The sequence below is a fragment of the Mastigoproctus giganteus genome, chromosome 4, assembly GCF_048544385.1.
Source record: "Mastigoproctus giganteus isolate SK-2022 chromosome 4, ASM4854438v1, whole genome shotgun sequence".
Classification (NCBI taxonomy): Eukaryota; Metazoa; Arthropoda; class Arachnida; order Uropygi; family Thelyphonidae; genus Mastigoproctus; species Mastigoproctus giganteus.
Genome location: NC_143578.1, coordinates 238,755,414 through 238,777,589, shown reverse-complemented (window position 1 = coordinate 238,777,589; position 22,176 = coordinate 238,755,414). Strand labels below are relative to the sequence as shown.

Here is a 22,176-nt window from a genome sequence, read left to right as displayed (position 1 = left end):
ATTAGGTGATGTAGATGCTGCATACAAACCAAAATGGCTGCCATCCTTATTGAAAATGGACTGCGATCTGTGTATGATCTACAGTCATGTCAGGAAATGCCCACAATTCCATCTGTACATAGCAGTGATTATAACGTTACTGTTGGGAGTTGCTTACTAATCAACAACTGCACAGTCCTGACCTTGCTCCTTCTGACTTTCATGTTTGACTCTTTGTAAAAATATTTGGTCAGAACGTTTAGACAAGTGTTTGATTGTGATAGGGGACTATTATATGTCTTTTCCCAAAAACATCTGCTACTTTATTTTTCAAACTGCCTTTGTATTGCAGTTAATGAGACTGACCCTTTCAATTTGATGTATGAATTCCACCTCAAGGCCTCCTAATTCCAAAAACAGAAATTTACGAAGGCCAATCGGAAAGATATTATAAAAGATCTGTAATCAATTGATTTAAATTTCCCCTATATTTATTTCCCCTATTCATTGTTTCCTCGATATTGACAAATGTAGGGGAAATAATGTTTTTTTTTTACGTTCTCTTTAAACGATTTTGCATTATACAAGTCATAGATCAAATTAATGGAGATTCTTTTCTATTAATACTTACACACTCATTCAGCTGTTTGAAAGAATATTGAACATCTAACCGTCAAAAACATAATGGACTCATATAAACCAATTTTTCTTGTCAACAGCTTAACTAAAATTATGGCATCCATTGTACTCAATCAGTTCTTTGCCTCTTCCAGTTACCATGAATAACTTGCAACCACTCATAGGTTTATTGAAAGATCTTTCCTTACATATCTGTTTATTTGGATTTTGGCTTCAATATGTTACTGTTTCCAAGGCATTTCATATACACTATATTGCCAAGAGTATCCGGATACTCCTGAGATTTTGTAAAATAAACCATGCCTGTCCATGTTAGGAACAGGTATAAAAGGAACTGCACGCATGCTAAAAGGAAGGAAATCAACTAAATACAGCAGATGGGTTGAGGCATTGAGTGCAGTCACTTCCAACGAAGAGTAATTATGAGATGCCATATTAGTAATCAATTTGTTCTTGCCATTGCAGCATTTCAACAAAAGTGTAGTACTACGTAGTCTAACGAAGTCCAATTGAAAGCGTCATGGTAATACAGCCTAGAAACATTTGTGTGGACCTTAAAAATTTGATATAAAGAGAACACAGGGCACTCACAAGAATGGTATATAGATTCCATCAGTCCTCATCGAACACTGTCTACCAAGAGTTCAGGGAGGCAATAGGGATTGATATTAGTGTGATACATAGAGAGCTGCATTTTATGGAAGAACTGCAGTACAGATTAAACTTCACAGCACGCAATGCACAGCGTTGTCTTTTCTGATGCAAAACCCATCGTAATTGCTCCTTGGAACGTTGGAAAGCTGTGATAATGGGTGACGAAGCACTCATAGTACATGATGCATCCTTTCTGCCATGTAACTTCTCTTTTATGAAGGATCTATCCTGCTTTGACCTCCACTACTGCACGCCTGATACTCTTCAGGATATGCTTTCTTCCTGCGGACAGTGCAGTGACTTTTAATAATTACCTTTCAGTTGTCCCCTGCGGCAGTGAAATTACCAAAATTACATGATGCATCCTTCACACATGCAACTCATGTTTCCTGAAGGACTTCTCCTGCTTTGGCTTGTACTACTGCACTCCATACTCTCTCCAGAACTTTTTCCTGATTTGTACTCCTTCACGCTATGATATGTCATTTGTAAATTTCTTGTCTCAATCATTCTTTTGCTAAACTTTGCGCATAGTAATTCATTCCAGAGGTTCACTATAGGATTGAAGTCAAAACTTGGGGCTGGTTATTCCAACTCTTCGATGTTCATGTCCTCAGTCTAGTCCATCACAACGCAAGCAATATGACACAGAGCCTTATCCTGCTGATATGGACCTTCCCTACGTGGTGCCAAAATGGAGTGGTAAAACAATGTCCAGGATGACAAAAACAGCCTCAGACCAAAAAACTAATGATCCCAGACCAAACTATGAAATACAACCTCAATCCATCATACTCTTCTGTAAAACTTCATTATTGTGACGATATATTCTGGCAGGTAGCTTTATCCAGGCACCCACCAAGCCTAGGCACTATCATCTGAGTGGTAGACCATGTACTTTGACTCATCACTTCAAAGTACAGCTTTTTTGGTCTATTGTCCAAGAACAGTGGACCTTACACCAAAATGGATGGCGTCTGGCATTGGCATTAGTCGGGGTGATTACTGGCTTGTAGGTGGCTGCACTAACGTGGTAACTCATATCATGCAGCCTCCTTCTATTGTACTGGTGCTAACATGTGGCCTAATCGTGTCACTGAGGGCCATGTGTGCGTGCGTGCTGTGACAACGTTAACCTGTGTTCCGAGCGGGCGATTCTTTGCAGGGCTTTCCTGTCACAACCCGTAAGCTTTGGAGGTTTTCCGGGTCGTTCCATTTGCATGTCACATCACGAATCATTAACCTAAAGATGTTTAATGCCATTGAAATGTCACGATGTTTAATGCCGTTCAAATGTCACGTACAAATTACACAATCGTTCAACTGTCTCCTCAAAAACTTACGAGCATACTGAAGGCTATGTCTGACGTGATGACCAACTGTCAACTACCATTAATAGAATATTAATGGTAATATTCACACACTGTACACTGTCCTACCATTAATATGATATTAATGGTAGGGCAGTGTATATATTTTTTGTTTCTACACGTCTACAAGTTTTTGAAAACAAGACTTAAATTCGAAAAAGATTAACAGAACCCATAATGAAACCAATGTGAAATTGTGTGTCCTTTGAACAAAATACCGACAAAAACAGAACTTTTGCAACAAGTCGATGGCAAGTCTACTGCACCCAAATCCACCGTATTTACATGGAACTACTAGTTCAAAGAAGGGAGAACAAGTACAGAACATAGCCCCTGTCCCAGGTCTTCCACAACGTCAATTGGTATTGCATCTACTGCCCTCTATGAAGACAAAGCAATTTAGAAAATCTGCAGAGACCTTGGATATTAGTTACAGAGCGCAGAAAAAATTCAGAAAGAACTTTTAGGGATGACGCATTTTGTCCACGTTGGATCCCTCGAATCTTTATTTCTTAAAGTAACAGGTTACAAGATTATCTTTTTCGCATCAAAAACATCTATCATTGTCAGAAAAATGATTTTTACGCTCAAGGATCAGAAAAGGCCTATCTCAAAACGTCTGGAAGGCCATTGCATTACGAAAATGCAAGAGATTTAGTTGTTGAGGAAACACTATATTCAAAACAGTTCTCTACCCTCCTTATAGGTCATAGCTTTTCCTTTGTGACTTATTGCTATTTCTGAATTTCAAGGACGAACTAAAAGGTCACCATTTTCCATCAGTTACTGAGTTAATATATCATTCAGGGTATCTTAAATCAGTTCGGTAAAATGGCTTCTCTGAGGTATTCAGAATAATGGATGCAGAGATGGGGAATTATATTGAACTATATGGGGACTATGTCGAAATGGAACAGTCAGAAGCTCAATAAATCAATGTGTGGTAGTTTTAATTTAGTTTCTTGATTGTCCCTCTTAAAAGCATGCTAGCAACTTGAGGTGAGCACAAGAAATAAAAGTACATAAAAGAGCAATTTGTAATTTTATAAATAATTTATGTTGTTGAGCAGTGTTCTTATAACATTCTCTTTATAGGTACCCTAAGATGTACGGGATTCATGTAAAGTAACAGAATTTGCCAAAATGAAAGGTAAGTAACCTCATATAATATTTCAAATGCTAATGAAGTGCATACATTAATGGACATGAAATATCAAAACACCCATATAATTTTCTGTAAGTCCAGATGTAGATTATCAACTGAAAAGAATCGATAATTTCCACCTGGAAGTTGGAAATTTACAATTTATCAATTATCAATTATTATTTGCAAATAAAGGATTCTTATTGAAGCTTGCTAGGCAGGAATATTCTCCATTGAGAGTCGCAATCATCAACATCAATGTACATGTTCGCGTCAACATCAATGTAAATTCTCCTGTATTCGGAATACAAGTGTAAAACACTTATTCGCCGACTATATGAGACTTTTTAAGTTAGTTGAGCCTGCAGAAGCCCAGTTTCTGCCCCATAAATGCATATTTATGTCAGTGGATGATATATATATATATAGTCTCAAAATATTATCATAAAATTTACATTTTTGGTCATACTAAATATGAAATTAATTAATAAAACTGTTATTGGAACAATAGAAACAGAAACGAGTATGCAAAAGGAATTGGTTAAGTCATGTGCATATAATGCATAATTGTTAACGGTAGCAATAGCATTAATGCCACATATCAATAGGACATTCCTTACAATCCATAATAAATAGGATTATTTCGTTGTAATAATAAAGTATAAATCACGCTGTTCGTACCCATGTCCTACTAATAGCTACAGGGACAACAGTCTGAAATTTTAAATTATTAAAGTAATAATTAAGACATTTTGATCCATCTTATCACCGATTAGCAGCATGCATTAAAGGCATTGGTAAGTAATGATATGCTGTATGGGTATCATAGAAAAATTGCACCTCGTGCTAGATTAGACCACGAAGAACCCGTTAAATCCTAATACAGGTCATGTAGAATTCAATGTTCCCAACGAACAAATGATTGATAATGATTCCTGATGGTGTTAATGGAAGTAAAATGTTCCCATATATAACAGATTTTATAACCTGTCTTAATCAGGTTATAAAACGGAAAAGAGGGCCAATTAAAATTTAGCAAATGCAATGGTTTTTTCTCCCAGAAACTCGGGTTTTTCGTCCAGCAAACAGAAAATCAACCACAGAACACACGCAATTTACAGACAGTATACACGGAGTAACATGGCCTTAGTTGCTAATGCTCCTAACAACAACAACAACAACAACAGAGAATGCAAATTGCTCTATTGTCATAATTGCAAGGAATGCTGGGTACAGTATGTTGGACGAACACACATGAATTGCATTTAAGATTAAACCTACACAGATCGCAGATTAAACAATAGGAGGAAGGTTTGCCAGCTGTAATATGAGAAAAGACATGAATTCATCAATGAGATCGAAGCACTTCCAAACACACGAGTTTGCTAATATAACTATAGAAGAAAAGGAAAATCAAGGAAGACTTGTTCCTACTGCACTATAAATCACTTTACGCTAATGGGCTGAACAATAGGTTTAATGACACGAACTTCACCAACACAATAGATGCGTCATTGCGTCATAGCAAGTTCCCAAAGCCTTACTACTTTTGAGATACTGCTCACAGAATGGGATATCGACTCTATTAACATCAAATCTCTATAGAGCATTCTATTCGCGCTGAAACGTCGCAAACTGATAGCTCTTAGAAAAATATGCTTGCGATAAATGTTTAGAAACTTGCACCTAAAGTATCTTATAGAAAAAACATTAATAAATTTAAAATAGGACACACTATTTAATGAAACGCAATCGCCTATTTGACCATGGATCTGAAAGATATTATTGATAAATCCTTAAATAATATAGAAATTAGAGTAGTAGTAGTAGTGACAAATAATGCAAGAAAGCAAACTTATATAGCATCTGCCAAAAAAAAAAAAACAGGAAAAAAAACCCTATACGCTTCACCCATCCTTAACGTCCAAGAATTTGTCTACTTTTTGCTTGAATTTATTCACCCTATCGACTTCTGCTGGACAGTGCCCACTGATAACTACTCTTTCTTCTTCCACTTCTTCCATCCCCTTATCCATAGCAGCAACTTGTCTTTAGTCGTGGTTAGTACCTACCGAAAGTGGTCCGAGGAGGGGAAACCCACGAACCGCCAGCGAGGTGTTGTACGACCACGGCTCATCGATGCTCGAGGTGAGCGAAGGCTGTCTCCTGGATGGTACGTGGCAACAGAAGGGCGACTGTGGCGCAACTTGCCGGTAATTGGAATGCTGGTGATGGGAGTAATGTGTCACAACACAGTATTTCGAACCCTGTTGAAAATGGGGCTGCGTAGCAGGCCGCTCTGACAAAAACGAGCCGATGGCGGTTGTCATGCTTTGAGCAATGTTCTTCTGGGATATGATTTTGAAGAAAATATATGAGAATGCTACCTCCTTTATTAGACTAGACCAAGACAGTAGTAAATTTAAAATTGAGAAAGGAGTTCAACAAGGAGACATATCTTCGAAGTTATTTACTGCTGTCATTGAGGAAGCTTTCAGAAGATTAGACTGGTCGCAGAAAGGAGTCAGTGTGAATGGAGAGTATCTAAACCATTTATGATTTACAGATGACATTGTGGTCATAAGCCACGATCCCAAAGAATTAGAGGAAAATCTTAATCAGTTATGCACAGTTAGTAAGGATTTTGGACTAAAGATGAATATGGCTAAAATTAAAGTAATGATGAGCAAGCATGCCACAGAAAGGGATATAATGATTGAAGGAGCAGTAACTGAAAAGGTGGAGTCATGTACTTATCTGGGACAAGTCATTAGCTGTAATAATGATAAATGGCTGGAAGTCAAGAGAAGAATAGATTTTGGATGGATAGCTTTCAGGAAATAGAAGTTAAGGAAATTAAATACATTACTTACAGGTGGTAGATGACTTTCATCAACCGGTGAAATACCACCACTTTGCTTATTGGAGGCTTGAAGTGGTGAAACCCATGTTTAGTATCTAGAGCAGCAAAGTTTCCGGCATCCCCCTCCCCCATACTTCTCCTTCAACCCATGCACGGTACTAAGTACTATAGGTTTTGGGGTTTTCATAAAAAAAAACAAAAAAAACTCTGGGTCCATATCCCATGTGCCAGGCACTCTGATGTCTATCACCTACATAAACATGGTGGTCTGCGCGAGTAGCACAGTGGTATCGTCACCATCCTCCCCACACCGGGTGGAAAAGTCCCGGGTTCGAATCCCGCCGATGATGCGAGGAACTTTAATGGGCTTTTTTCACTCCGTGGCTGAGTTAGTCGGTCTCAGGCGTAGATAGAAAAGTTTTCCCCCCAGAAACTGGGGTTTTTCGTCCGGCAAAACAGACAAATCGACCAGAGAACACACGCAATTAACAGACATAAGACACACAGCACGGCAGATGAATTTAATTATTCGGGTGGCCTAGATATAATAGTAGTTACTAGTAGTACCTAAACATGGTACTCGATGAGTTTCTTCAGCAAGACCTGGGGTGCGTTAATTCTCTAGTCTGCGCCGACGATCTTGTCCTTATGCTAGCCGCAAACAGCAGAATAAACGTGGAAACCGCGGGAAACAGCACCCTGAAATCTCTCCAGACATGGGCCGCTCATTATAACCTGCAAATATCAACAACCAAGACCAGCTCCATTCTCTTGAAAGGACACCTTCACTCAAATCGCCCTCCACAAATCAAGATCAGAAACACTACAATCCGTATGGACACACAACTGAAATACTGGACTCAAATCTGTCCTTCAAACCTCATCTACAGTATTTGCACGGAAAAATGAGAAACTACTCTGTAATGATAGCAGGAATTACCAGAAAGGACTGGGGACTTAAGAGAAAATCCCTCAGACTCTTCTATAAAACTGTTTTTCTACCTGTCATCACCTATGCTGCCCCTGTGTGGTTCAGCAAAGCCAACACAGTTGTCAATCAAAGAAAACTGGACACCATTCAAAGAATAAGCCTGCTGACCACTTCCCGTGCTTACTGCACGGTCAGCACTCGTGCCCTGGGGGAGCTCTCCCCCTGGACCTGGGGGTCGTGCGTTGCGGGCTTCTATTTAGCCTTGCTAGAGGGGTATCTACTTCCGGGATTATACCACCAATCCGGAAAACAGCTACAATGGGGGAAAATGACGTCTCACCATCTATTTACATAAGCTCTGGCAGTCCCGTTGGCATGACACCAACAAAGGCGCCATAACAAAGAAATTCCTACCCGAAGTTCGAAGAACCCACTCAGACCTGTCACCATGGTCTGGCTGGGTTCTTCTCCAAGTCTTCTGACTTCATACCTTCTTACCGGCCACAGGTCATTAGAGCGAAGCTAATCACAATGGGATTAACGGAAAACGCTTCCTGTTCCTGAGGTCTCTCGGAAACATGGCAGCATCTGATGTATCACTGCCGCATCTACGAGGACCTAAGGAGAATTTTCTCCTGGAATCTCACGAAACATATAACGCTTTCTCCTCCTTTTCCCAGGAACTTTTTGGAAGAAGAACCCTTCCTTCACCATCCGTCCAGAGACTGGAACACCAGTCAAAACTAACCAGACCTCTCCAATTATGGAAAACTCTTAAGATAAACTTACGATAACTACCAAGTCGGGACTCTGGTCCCATGCTAGTCCTTATCTAATCCCATCATGGAACCTGACCAACGAACATACACATGAATGGGGCACCAACACAGTCCCGGACTACTGTCTCAGACTCCAGAACAAAGATCTCTCTGAAGATGATCCGTGTATGTCCTTTCAAGCGACCATACTCCGAACCTAACCCACTTAATGACTCCGGGGTGGCTGTGCATCCCAGATACATCTAGTAGCTTCGTCGACTACGCTGAATTGCCTGGAGCAGCGCTGCTGTTCGGTTGCCCAATGGGCGATCTTACTTCCGAAACTTTGAGGCGAACCTTTTTTCTTGGGGGGAGAAAACTTCCCCCACTGCCAAACCGGGGTAATCTTCCTTGTCGACCCCTACTTCCAACCCAACACCCCAGCCTTCCGCCTCCCCCCACACTTTCTTCTTACACAGCGTCTGTCCCACATGTCAAAATTCAAAAAAATCTAAATTTATGCCAGAACTATTAGAAAACTTATAATCTTTCAGCGATTGTTTATAGTTTTCCTTCATTTATTTAGGTCCTAGCCACTGAAATCCCAGCAAAGTAGGTGGCAGGACCTGCCAGAGTATTTAGAAACAATGGTACACCCGGTCAGCTACCCCGAGGCAAGATGTGGTAACGTCTGGTACTCACTGGGGGCCCGGAGGCTAATTTACCGGATGAACGAAGGGTACAATACACTATATAGCACATAACCCACGCACCTCAAAATCTTTGGCCCAATACAAAGCTCACTCGCAGAGATGGGAGAAATCTCAGGAGCCGTTAGACACCAACATACCTTACTTAAACATCATTGCTGACCAGGTACACCCTTTTATGGCAATCGTCTTCCCCTCTGGCGGATCCGTCTTTCAGCAGGATAATGTGCCCTGCCACACCACCCGGATTGTTCGAGACTGGTTCGTGGAACATGAGGAAGACTTCCAGATATTGGCCTGGCCTCCAAATTCCCCAGGCATCAATCGCATCGAGCATCTGTGGTTTGTGTTGGAACAGCAACTCCGATCTACGGCGTCTCAACCACGGACCTTCAGGTGTTAAAGAATCTGCTGGTTACGTGTTGGTACCAGATACCACAATGACATATTTAGAAATCTTGTAGCGTCCATGCCTCGCCGGGTACTAGCTGTTTTGGCTGCATGTGGAGGACCAACATCATATTAGGTAGGTGTCATAATGTTTTGGCTCATCGGTGTATGTACAACAATATCAAAAACTTTCTTGAAATCGAAGTACATGTATATGATATCAAAATTATTTTTTTCAATCCGATTCCTTTGTTACTGCATCATAGTATCCAATCAGATTGGTCAAACAAGACCGCCCCTTATCATCTGAACTATAACTGCAGTCTTGTGTAAATGGTCCTGCATTACTTATTTAACCAGTGACTCCATTATTTTCACTGGAACAAAAGTTAAGCTAACAGGTCTTGTTGGGAGGTTGTATAAATGCAAATAGTTATCCCACTGAGCATAAGTTGGCTTTTATGTTGTAGAATGGTTTTACCAGTCCTTGCCCAATGGGCAACATTATAAGTTCTATTGGGATTACACCATTAGTTAATTAATCATATTATAACCTCTTAATGTATTCAAAATTTGCTTTAAATTGTTAATCACATTATAACGTCTTGATCTACTCAAAAATTGCCTCTAATATGGTATAAACTGGTATTTAGGGTAGCGAGAATTTTAATTAATATTATCTACCTGATTATTACAGGTAATAGTTCACCAAGTGGTGCCCTTGTGACCAATATATTCAGTGGCAAACTCGAAGTAGCTCTCTTCTCTTGCCAGCTGTTACACGTACAGTAATTTCCGGAGTTAAATACTGTATTTTATTGAATTAAGAGCCTCTACCTAATAGGATGTTGGGCCACCCTTCGACTCCACCAAATATTTGAAGACGTCCTTAGGGATCTGCAGCCATTGTGCGAAGTCTTGTTGCCTGCAAGGCTTCCCACAATGTCGGAATAGACGACAGTTGCGTGTCCATATTCCTCACTTCCCGTTCCAAAACATCCCACAGGTGTTCAATTGGACTGAGGTCAGGCGAATTGGGAGGCCAATCAAGATGGGTGATATCTGTACTGTGTTCCACTCGTATACTTTGCAGGCCCGATGACATGGCGCATTATCTGCTTGGAAGATCCATTTCTGTTCGGGAAAAATGTAATATGGCAGTGTACACATGGTCTTCTAAGAGCTGCCGGTGGATCGCACCTCACACATTACATAAATGGTATATAGAAGAAATTCTCGGTGACTCTAATAAAATATAATTTGAATTTTAGATCTCACCTCACTAGTGATTGATCTATAAGCCCAGGGGTATTGGTTCTTGCCAGCAAAACATTCCCCATATTAAGCAACCACCTCCTCTTGCCTGGACAGTGGGCACCATGCATGGATTCGTGGCATGGATTTCGTGCTGCTTGCGCCATATACATCAGTCGGTGTGCTTCATTAGGTAATTGGACTCATCTGACCATCACATTCTTTAAAAGTCCTCCAGTGTCCAACCAGGGTAATGTTAGCACCACAGCTTTTGCGTCAACGATGATCAGTGGTGAGGAGAGGGTTTCTCTTGAGTTGAGGAGAGGGTGTCTGTTGGGTTGAGGAGGGGTGTCTCCTGGCGTAATCTTTTACAGTTCTGTTGACAGGAGGTGGTTTGACCCTTTCGACACCATTCTTTGTGGTCCTTAACCGTGAGAAACCGACACGGCGTGAGGACACACGAACTGCCTACAAACATGCCCTTTTGAAACTCCATGATATCTTTACTACTTCTCATAACTGCTGCTTTAACACTGACTTGCACGACTAGATGCAAATTACCGCTACTGTAGCACACAAACAGTTTTTCTGCCTTGTCCAGAGAGAGGTTGCCTTCAACAGACTGACCCTACTGCTTTTATAGGCTACTGAAAATAATGTAGCTAGCCGCTCCGCTGTGCATCGAGGAAGCTCATCGGTGGAAACATGTTTACAGGGGTCCATTCTTTATGTCCGGTTAAATAAATTCATAAGTCCTTACAGCTAGTAGAGCAACTGCAATCGCTGATGTTTTAGATAAGCGGCAACACTGTGCAGCGCATAAACAATAGCCTTTTTTCTTTGACTGTGCAATGGCTGTCACAGTTCTTGTGGGAAAGGCCCGGGTACGAATCCAGAAGACGAGAGCAACTTTTATAGCAGTGGTTCTCAACCTTTTTTGCCCCATGCATCCTTTTCACCATATGTCAGAATGTCATTCCCCCTTTCCAAGAGTGTCTGACTCAAAAGATTCATTCCAAAAAGATAAAAAAAGTGAAATTTTTATCTTTATTTTTAATTTAATATGTGACATCCAATAAAGTGTGATGTCCTGTAGATTATGTACAATCTGTAGAATTGTAGTTTGTAGAAAGATCAATATTCCAACAGTTTGAGTCTGCCAATCTGTGGTACCACTTCCCTCCTGAAACCATAAAATTCCCCCCCTGGTTGAGAACCCCCGTTTTATAGGATTTTTTTCACACCATAAACTAACTCAAGTTCTGGAAAGGGTAAAAATCATGCAAACAAATGAAATAAAGATAGGGAACCCACAAACACTCTTTCTTTAGGAAACATTAGCACGTGTGCATTCTAAAAGAATCATATTTCAGTCGTTGACTGCTATCCAACAAAACGTCGACTGATGTCCCTATGCGATTGAGATACAGAATGACAAGTAACGAACAACTAAAGAGACATCCGTTACCTTTTTTCTGGACAGCAGTCAAAGACAGAAATACAATCCTTTGGAATTCACAAGTGCTGAAGACATGGTGCTTGTGGGTTCCCTATCTTCATTTCATTTCATTCATTTATTGTGGCTCTTACTGTTCCTTTGGCTGGTGTGAAGGTGTGTCTCCTGGGCAAACAAACGTGCGTTAGCTCTGCCAGAAGCGAGTGTCACTTTAGTTTGTTTTTAATTTTATTTTAATTTAATTTTTAATATCATAGTATCTTGTGTCTTCGTACACAAGGTAAAATCGCATCTGTAGAAGACGTCCTCCTGACATTCTCCTCAGCTACACCCTCATATCCCTGATTAGAATAGTGTTCAGAAATTAGTAATTCAATAGAACTGATTTCCGTTTCCCTATAAACCAAATTGATACTATTACAGTATCAATTTGTTTTATAGGCTTCCCTCCTCATACAGGTAACTATCCAGTTGACCTTTGAATTTGTTCAAACTGTCAGCCTCAACTACCTGCGCGGGCAACTTGTTCCAGTAATCACGGACTCGCTGGCTAGAACAAAACTTCATACAATCCAATCTAAACCTCAACCCCTGGAATTTGAATTTATGGCCCAAGTTCTGGAATTCTCTATAACTGTGAGAATTCCACTTTTATTCATTTTACTAGTCCCTCTCAGTGCCTCATAAAGACCAATCAGGTTACCTCTGAGGTGTCTGGATGCCAAGCACTGTAGCCCACATAATTGGAGACTCCTGGTACGGTCGTCCTTTTTGCCGATTTCATAATTCGAGTTGCTCGTTTTTGGACCCTTTCAAGAAGCTGAATGTCTTTTTTCAGATGAGGTCTCCATACTTGAACACATGATTCTGACTGTCGTCTTACAATTGCCTTATTCAGTGGGATTATGACTTCCCTATCTCTGCAGGATAATGTTCAATAAATCATCGATAGGACACCACGGGCTTTCCTGGCTGCATGTTTACACTGCTCAAAGAGCTTCATATCTGCCAATATCGTAACTACCAGATCCCTTTCTCCATCTATTATTTTTAATTAAACTCCATCCAGTGTATTTTGGGGTTGCTCTTCCCCAAATGTAAGACCTTGCATTTTGCTGTATTAAAAATTTGCTGCCACTTTTCTGATTATTCCTGAAGCCTATTCAAGTTGTGCTGAAGGTGCGCTTCTTGGCACTGATCATTAATGACTCTACCAATCTTTACATTGTCTGCAAATTTTGACATCACGCCTTCTGTCCCTTCGTCTATGTCATTTATGAAAATGAGAAACAATAGTGGTCCAAGAACCAATTCCTTGAGGGACCCCACTGCTGACGTTTCACCAATCTGAAGAATATCCATTAATCACAACTCTCTGCCTCCTGACCTGCAGCCACTCAACAGTCCATCTTAGAATCTTACCAGTAATCTCAACCTATTCAAGTTTATACAGAAACCTCTCATGAGGGACCGAGTCAAATGCGTTGCTAAAATCCAAACTATGTCGAAGTTGTTTCCAACATTCATCTCATGAGTAACTGTGCCAAAATAGCTTACTAAGTTAGTTAAAACCATGCAGCATCCTTCAGAATGCTATATCTTACTAAATGTCCCTGGATTGCATTCTTAATCATTGCCTCTGAGATTTTTCCTACCACTGAAGTCAGACTAAAGTCTGTAGTTAACAACTCCACTCTTAGAACCGCTTTTTCCAAAGAATCTATGTCAGGTCAAAGCCACTCATGCCACCAATAATAAGACATTCACGCTTCTTTGCCCGTTCCATGTGCATGTAAAGACTCTCGTCATATTCTTCACATTCCTTTGGTCTGTAGATTATTCCCACTCTCATTGTTCCTTTTCTTCCAACTAACTCACACCACACAGATTCAATGCTGACAGAGGTCGGCTTGCTGTTCGCTGGACGAAAATCTCGAATTTCATGAAGGAAAACCATGATACCCTCCCAAGGACCGACTAACTCAACCACTTTGTGAAAAAAAAACATTAAAAATTCCTCGTGACAAGGAGGTGATTTGAACTCAAATCTTATTCCAACCGATATGGGAGGATGGTCGTTATAACCATTGTATTCTCGACAAACATAACCCAAGAGGGAATAGTTTCCGAGATTATCCTATGATCACGTGCAGGAGAGCTTCCGTAGTCTTCCTGTGCGCATCAGGGCGATGGTTGTACCACCACTCTTCGATTTCATAATAATCTAACTCAGGTCTTTTCCAGCCGGTGTGGGGAGGATGGTTATCCAACCAACTCTGGTACCCACGAGGGCAAAGAAAGTTGTGAACAACAGCACTAAATTTAGTATACAATCACAGTCAATTAGTATTGTCTTTTAACGCCTGTGAACAATGAAAACTATTATTTGGAGTAGGTGTTCATTAGGATTTTCTTACAATATTCAAGGAGGGCCGTCGGAATAGTTTTATCACCTAGTTCTTCCATCTCAATTACCATTATTACCATCTCACTACGTCATAGTCTTGAATCATGAAATCTCTTCTTAACTATCCTGTTCTCTGATGTTGACTCATCACAGAACAGAATTTGACCCCATTGTTCATTATCCCAATGGAGATGCTCTGAACTCCACATGGGCATTTTTTTTTTCCATTTATCACGGAGTCAGACAAATGAATCAGAAATTATAGAGGGGGTTTGAACTCAGGTCTTTTTCACCTGGTGAGGAAGGATGGTAATTACGAAGGGTGGTCATTTAATTTGCGGAATGATGCAAGATTTTGTTTACCGCGAAATTTCAAAATCTGCCCCTAGAGGCGCTCTCTCTAATGCTACAGAGCAGACTCTGTGTGCGCATGCCGGTACCTGTCGAGCTAGTGTTGCGTGAAGAGAATTTTTTTATAACTGCGTGTCACTAACGATCGTGTTTAAGCAAGTGTCATGTCGGACATACAGATTGAACAGCGATATGGAATTCGATATTGTGTCAGACGAAGCTTAAATGCATCGGAAAGAGTTAAAGAGATGAATGAAGCGTATGGTAATGAGTGTCTTGGTAGGATGGCCATATTCCGGTGTGAAGGGTTTCTCCATCATGACAATGCCAGGCCCCATACGGCTAATATTGTGCAGGCAGTGATCATTGCCATAGATGCCCAGGTATTAGTATTAGCATTAGCAATGGCCGCATGATGCAAGAAAGCCTATTGCTTATGCTGCACCAGCCAAAAAAAAAACCGAATAAAACAAAGATAAAAAAAAATAATAAATAAATAATAATAATTAATAAAAGAAAAGGAAATTAAACCTATCATCCTATGCGCTTCCCTCACCCGAAGGTACTATCCAGATGACCTTTGAATTTCCCCAAACTGTCAGCCTCTACCACCCATGTAGGCAACTTATTCCAGTAATTTATAACTCGCTAGCTAAAATAAAACTTCCTGTAGTCCAATCTAAACATTTCCCCCCGTAACTTGAATTTATGTCCCCTAGTTCTAGCATCATTTATAATCTTGAAAATTCCGTCCTCATTCATTTTACTGATGCCTCTCAGAGCCTTAAACACCTCAATCAAATCTCCTCTAAGGTGTCTAGTTTACAAACTCTGCAACCCACATATTCGAAGTCTTTCTTCATAAGGACGCCCTTTTGCCGATCTCACCAGGCAAGTTATCCGTCTTTGCACCCTTTCAAGAAGCTCGATGTCTTTCTTTAGGTGCGGTCTCCATACTTGAACACAGTATTCCAAGTATGGTCTAACAAAAGCCTTATATAATAGGACTATTACGTCCCTATCTCTAATTGCAAAAGTTCGATAGATCATCGATAGGACACCATGGGCCTTCCTTGCAACCTGTTTACAATGCTCAGAGAATTTCATGTCTGACCGTATCGTAACACCTTTTCTCCAGTACTGGGTTTAGTTGAACTCCACCAAGTGAATAAGTTATTTGGGATTACTGTTTCCCAGGTGTAATACCTTACACTTTGTTGGATTAAAGCATAGCTGCCATTTTTCTGACCATTCCTGAAGTCTATCTAGGTCTCTCTGAAGAAACTCAGCTTGACAGTGATCATTAACTACTCTACCAATTTTAACATCATCTGCAAATTTTTACATCACGCGCTCTGTCCCTTCATCGATGTCGTTTATGAAAATTAAAAACAACAGTGGTCCTAATACTGATCCTTGGGGAACCCCACTTCTTACATCAACCCAATCTGAGGAATAGCCATTTATCACAACCCTCTGCCTCCTACCAGAAGCCATCCTGCTATCCATCTATGGATTTTCCCAGTGATTCCAACCTGTTCCAGCTTATAAAGCAACCGCTCATGTGGGACTGAGTCAAAAGCTTTGCTGAAATCTAAATAAACAATGTCGAAATTATTCCCTAAATCCAGCTCGTGAGTGACTCTTTCAAAATAGCGAACCAGATTTACCCTTTACAAAACCAAGCTGAGTATCTCAATTCGATCCAAATGAACCTAAATTCCACCCTTGATCATTGCCTCCTTGATTTTTCCTACCACTGAAGTCAGACTGACAGGTCGATAATTTTACACTTCACTCTTAGAGTTACCCTTATGTATGGGAGATACATTGGCACTTTTCCAATCCAAGGGAATCTCCCCAGAGTCTAGTGATGCTCGTATAGTTATCCTCAATGGTTCATGCCGCCTCCCTTAAGATTATGGGGTATATTCCATCAACTCCAGGAGCCTTACTGGCCTGTAGGCTCGAAAGAATTTTCATTAAATAATCTTGCGAAATTTCAATATCATTAATTACATATTTTTCAACTTCGCTCCCACAATTTCCCATTGCCACAAAAGATTTTTCATTTGTAAATATCGATGCAAAATAACTGTTGAAGTCATCTGCAACGGCAGCTAGTGTATTTAATACTATCCCCTTTCCCTTACGTAAAGGTCCGATCTAGTTTGTCCTGCTCTTCTTAGCATTTATATATGTGAAGAATTCCTTATCCCCCCCCCCCTCTTTGCTCTGTTTCTTAGCGATTTCTCATAAACTGCCTTTGCCTGTCGAACCTTTTCTGTGGCTCTATTACAGATCATCTTGTAGCTGTTATAGGCTTCAGTACTTTTTATTGCTCTGTAACCTTTCCATGCCACCTTTTTCTGCTCAAGTAATGTGGCAACTTCACTATTCATCCAACTTGGAACCCTCCTCGTGGAGTATTTTTTTAATGGTAAATACGCATTCAAGGCATCTGTGATTAATGTTTTAAAAGCATACCACGCTCATTTTATTGACGACACTTCTAACATTACTGTATAAACAATTAGGACTTACTGTTCTTGTATATTTAACAACCCTAACACAACCCTTGAAGTTTTTTAGGCTCTCTTCCCTGGCATTAGCTACCCGCTCACTTGAAACGTTTCGGCCCCCAGAACATCTAGATAATATGTCCAGTTGGGGTAACAGATAAGAACTCTTAAGGTATGTGCAAGAGTTACTTTGACCAATATTATCAGAATAAACGCGTGTCAGTATTACCCACATCCTCCTAACTAGCAGTTTCCCCGAACCTTTAAGGTGTCCTCAATAATACTGGCAAAAACTTTTGCACCACCTTTGTTTAAGTGTATCCCGTCTCTACAAAACAAATTCCTTCTACCTACAAGTGTGGGCCATGCTGATAGAAATCCCCCCCCCCCTAAAGCCTTGCAGAGTCCTTCAAGTCTTGAGTTAATCCACAAGGTTTTTAACATATAATCCCTCCTATCATGTCTGGGCAAAATTGCAGACACATAGACATTGTGGCCTAGCTCGCGGCATTTCCTCAGCATGGTCCTGTATTTTTCCAACAAATCGTCAGATCGTGTACGTTTTAATGTCTTTAGTCCCCACATGAATAATAATATTCTCTTTACCCCCCTTAAAATCTGACAATCTGTTGGTGACATCAATAATAATTGCTCCCGCCAGACACATCCTGATTCTACTCCTTATTATAAAAAATATTCCCCGTTTCCCTGACAATGGAGTCTCCTAATAAAACAATGTCCTTTTTAACCAGAGTAGTTTTCACTTGGTTTTTCTGTTTTGAGGCCCGAATCGGGTGTGCATAACTTGGTAGATTGCTGGAGTCTTGAGTCCCTGACGAGCTCCCAGATGCATTATTCTCGAGGGCAAGCACCCGTTTTTTCAGTGACTCAAATTGTTCCATCAGTGCACCAAATTGTAATTTAAGATCGGTGCACTCCTTACATCGATCACAAAGAAAAGTATCCCCAGCTGAGCTATGATTAGTCACCAGATCGACTTTGGAAAACATTCCACAGGTTCCGAAACGGATTAAATCATGACTCACCCTTAAATCGCTATCAGCTATTTCTGTGTCAGTCACGATACCCTGTGACGTGTTTAAGGCAGATCTCGTAACTACCATTATAAAATTAGCTAAATATCAATGAAAATTAACTTTAAAAAATTATATCTATAATATAATAAAAATCAAACTGTTACAGGAAAACCTATAACAAAATAATCCAACAATATCTAAATAAATCAAGTATTTAAAAGCACTAATCAACAGTAATCCAATCTATTTAACTGAGGAGCCCTGACGAAGCGCGTCCGCTCACCTCGAATGCCAACACTCGAAAGATTCTGCCATATCTCCCTTATTAATCACCGGACTTAGCCCCATGTGATTTCCTTCTGTTTCCACGTCTGAAGAAAGCTCTGAAAGGCAAGCGTTTCACGTTCGACACAACGGTGTTCGCAGAAACACAACGGAAGCACTTTGCAGTCTTTCGAAAAATGGCCTGCAAGAAGCGTTTAATGCGTGGGTACAACGGTGGCAAAAATGTGTACAGTTCAAAGGCGAGTACTTTGAGAAGGACAAATCCACAGAAGATTCAGGTAATAGCAATTAAGATAACATCTTGCACCAGTCCGCGAATTAAATGATCACCCCTCGTATAATTCGAGAGCAGCCCTTCGATTGCTCTTACGAAGAAAGGCTTAAGTTCTGCAAATTGCAGTGTCTGAAGACTAGACACCTGGCTTTGAATGGTTTGAGCAAGCTCAATGCTGATGGGATTCTTCCTCTTGCCCAGATTAATCGCCTGATGGGTCATAAAGTGAAATTAAGCAACTTCTCATAGATGGCGCATTTAACTACAATTAGATCACTGGCAGTTAATTTTTTAAACAGTTTAATAAAACTAAATGAATTATGCGAGATAAATAACCAACGTAAGATAAATAGCATAATATATCTTTGATTTGTGCTTAAATAAATCAATAAGTGAGAGAAAATATTTTATTTTCTTCAAAATGCACAGCTATTTCTCCAAGGCATTCCTGTATAATCAATACCCATCAGTATCGGGCTGATAACTATTAGATGAAATGTTCTGTTAATGATGAAATCGTACAGGTTGATATTTAGAGACTCAATCACGTAACTCTGCATTTCCTTAATGCTCTTGTTGGCAAAGGATGTCGAGAGGGTGGAGAAGTACCTATTCATCACTGGCACAGATAATTTATAGCTCCACTTCTAAAATTACTGACGCATGTGACTGAGAATTATTAGGATAGTTCAGCATCTCGGCCGAGATAAATACCGCCTGTCATTCTCAATGCCAGGAATGTAAAAGACTTCCTCGCTGTCTCAAGCGTATATTTCACAGACACGCAAATCTTCAAACCTGCATAGTGTAAAGGAAAGAAAGAAAATAAAAGAAACAGAATGATTTTGTCAGTCCCGAGTCTGTTCTCTTTTTTGTTCAATGATTGTGAATGGATCCTGGCGAAATGCCATCCAGTTAACAATCAGTGGAATCAACGTTACACCTTAAGAATCTCAAGTACCAAAACAATCTTTGTTATGCTTACTCTCTTCATCGAATGACTTTAAAGAGAGGTTGGTATTTTCAATTAAGAACTACTTTACTTGCTTATCTTTTAAAACATCTCAACTGGTGTCTGACAGTGGAAAATTAACTTGGTAATATTTTATCGAGATATTTCTGCATCTCTGTGTGATTTTTCTTAGCAACCTTCTTCACGTTTCTTGTTGTTGGTGCCTTGGTTGCTTGGTCATCATTACGCGTTTCTAACGACTGATTGTCAAGGTAGATCACCAAATAGTATTTGCATTTTGGTGAATAATTGAATCTCATCTTTTTTAACGAATCTAATATAAATTTCACAATTCAAAAAATTTCTACGATTACTTGGGGTTACACTACACGTACGATTTTGTTTCTTTCTTCGTGGGGGATTCTGTTTTGTTGTTGTTGTAGGTTTTCAGGTGTATCAGGGACTTAGACCATATTTCACTCCAGTCAAAACATTATGAACATCCTCATGATTTAGCAACCGGCCATTCCTCTCCTCCTGGTGGGTAGCAGTTGGTGCAAACATCGTCCTCCCCACATCTGGTGGAAAAGACCTGAGTTTGAATTCCGTCGATGACATGAGGAGATTTTATGGACTTTTTTCACAATCTGGCTGAGTTAGTAGGAGTCAAACGAGGGTAGCATGATTTTTTCTCCCAAAAACTCGGGATTTTCATCCAAAATATATACGGCGCATTATAGCCTAAAACCTGACAATAAACAAACAAAAACAGTGGTGAGAGCCGGAAAATATCACAGTGCAAATTTGTGGAATGCGGTCCATAAGAAGAGGACTTGAGTGATCTGACAGACTTAGAAAAAGGGATGATTGTCGGGTACCGATTGAAATATTGCCACTCCTTTCAACCGCTATCCGACTGAAACTTCGAATCTTGTGGGCTGTTCGCAGAGTGCTGCAATTAAGTGTTCTAATAGTGGACGGATAGTGGAGAGAGCAGTAGTCACCGGGCCAGTGGCTGGTGTAACGCCTCATCGATTGTTGTAGGGAACTTAATCAGTCCCGCCTTGTGCGAGCCGATGGACTCGCACAAGGCGGGACTGACTCGAACTGGGGTCTTTTTCTCTCGTTGTCGGGGGGACGATAATTTTACCAACTGTGTTACACCTGATGGTGAAGGTGAGTATCGAGATTGTAAAACTGCATGAAAACTATCTAATGCAGCAGAAGTTGCAACCCTGTTCAAGAAGTTTTTTGGACATAAGCCACCCACAATAAAGACCATAAAGTAAATTATGAATTTCATGAAGTGGGAACAGTGCAACTCTATTTAAACCTTGCATTTCAAAGACATTTATCAATTTTGAACTTGTAAGAGAGGATATCGACAGAATTCCGAAAAAATCTCAAAGAAAGCAAATTTCTGAACTTAAAATACCTAAAAGAAGCTCAAATCGAATCATAAAGGAACTTAAATACAAGGTGTATCATCCCATGTACAAAGTTTGAATGAGGATGATCCAGACAGAAGATTGGAACTTGCTGAACTGTTTTTGTCAGGAGTGTAATTAAACCCAGATGTCGTTGACAGTGTTTTGGGGACTGATGAAACCACATTTGAACTAAAGAGAACAGGATTTAGAAGCTCCTGTCTTCACTGGCCTGGAATTTGAATAGAAGGTGTTCTCGAATAGTTTTCTTTGAAATAACTGTGACAGAAAAAAACTACCTGAGAGGTCTAAAAGACAAAATTACGTATATCTATCGCATCGGGCTCCGTAACCTAGCTTTTGGTTCATCCCACAGCGCCAGTTCTGCTTACCAAAAATGGCCCATTGGGAACTCACATCCTTTCGTCCGGGCTTTGAGTCAAGCAAGCCGGACTTCTCACCTATTTAAAGTTTGAGAATATATTGAGGTCGTTTCGGCCCCAAGGCCTCTAATCATTCGCTTTACCAGATGAGATTAATTCCCTCGAGCGCCAGCTATCCTAAGGGAACCAGCTACTAGATGGTTTGATTAGTCTTTCGCCCCTATACCCGGGTCTGATGATCGATTTGTATGTCAGAACCGCTGCGGACCTCCACACCAGAGTTTCCTCTGGCTTCTGCATTAATGGCCAAGGAAACTCCACCAGAGTTTTCTTGGCCATTAACGAAGTTTAAAATGAATTTTCAGCACTGCGTTTTTATGCGGGATGGAG

At 40.3% G+C, this 22,176-nt stretch overlaps 1 protein-coding gene across 2 annotated transcripts in view; it reads left to right on the top strand.

The window, feature by feature from the left end:
- The window catches only part of eya (eya transcriptional coactivator and phosphatase 2), a 257,430-nt gene that overhangs the window by 30,391 nt on the left and 204,863 nt on the right, over window positions 1–22,176 (top strand). For both annotated transcript variants that reach the window (XM_090371236.1, XM_090371235.1), the window contains exon 2: window positions 3,738–3,792. In XM_090371236.1, the coding sequence (XP_090227362.1) occupies window positions 3,786–3,792 (7 nt within the window). In that variant the 5' untranslated portion in view covers window positions 3,738–3,785. The remainder of the gene's footprint in view (window positions 1–3,737; window positions 3,793–22,176) is intronic.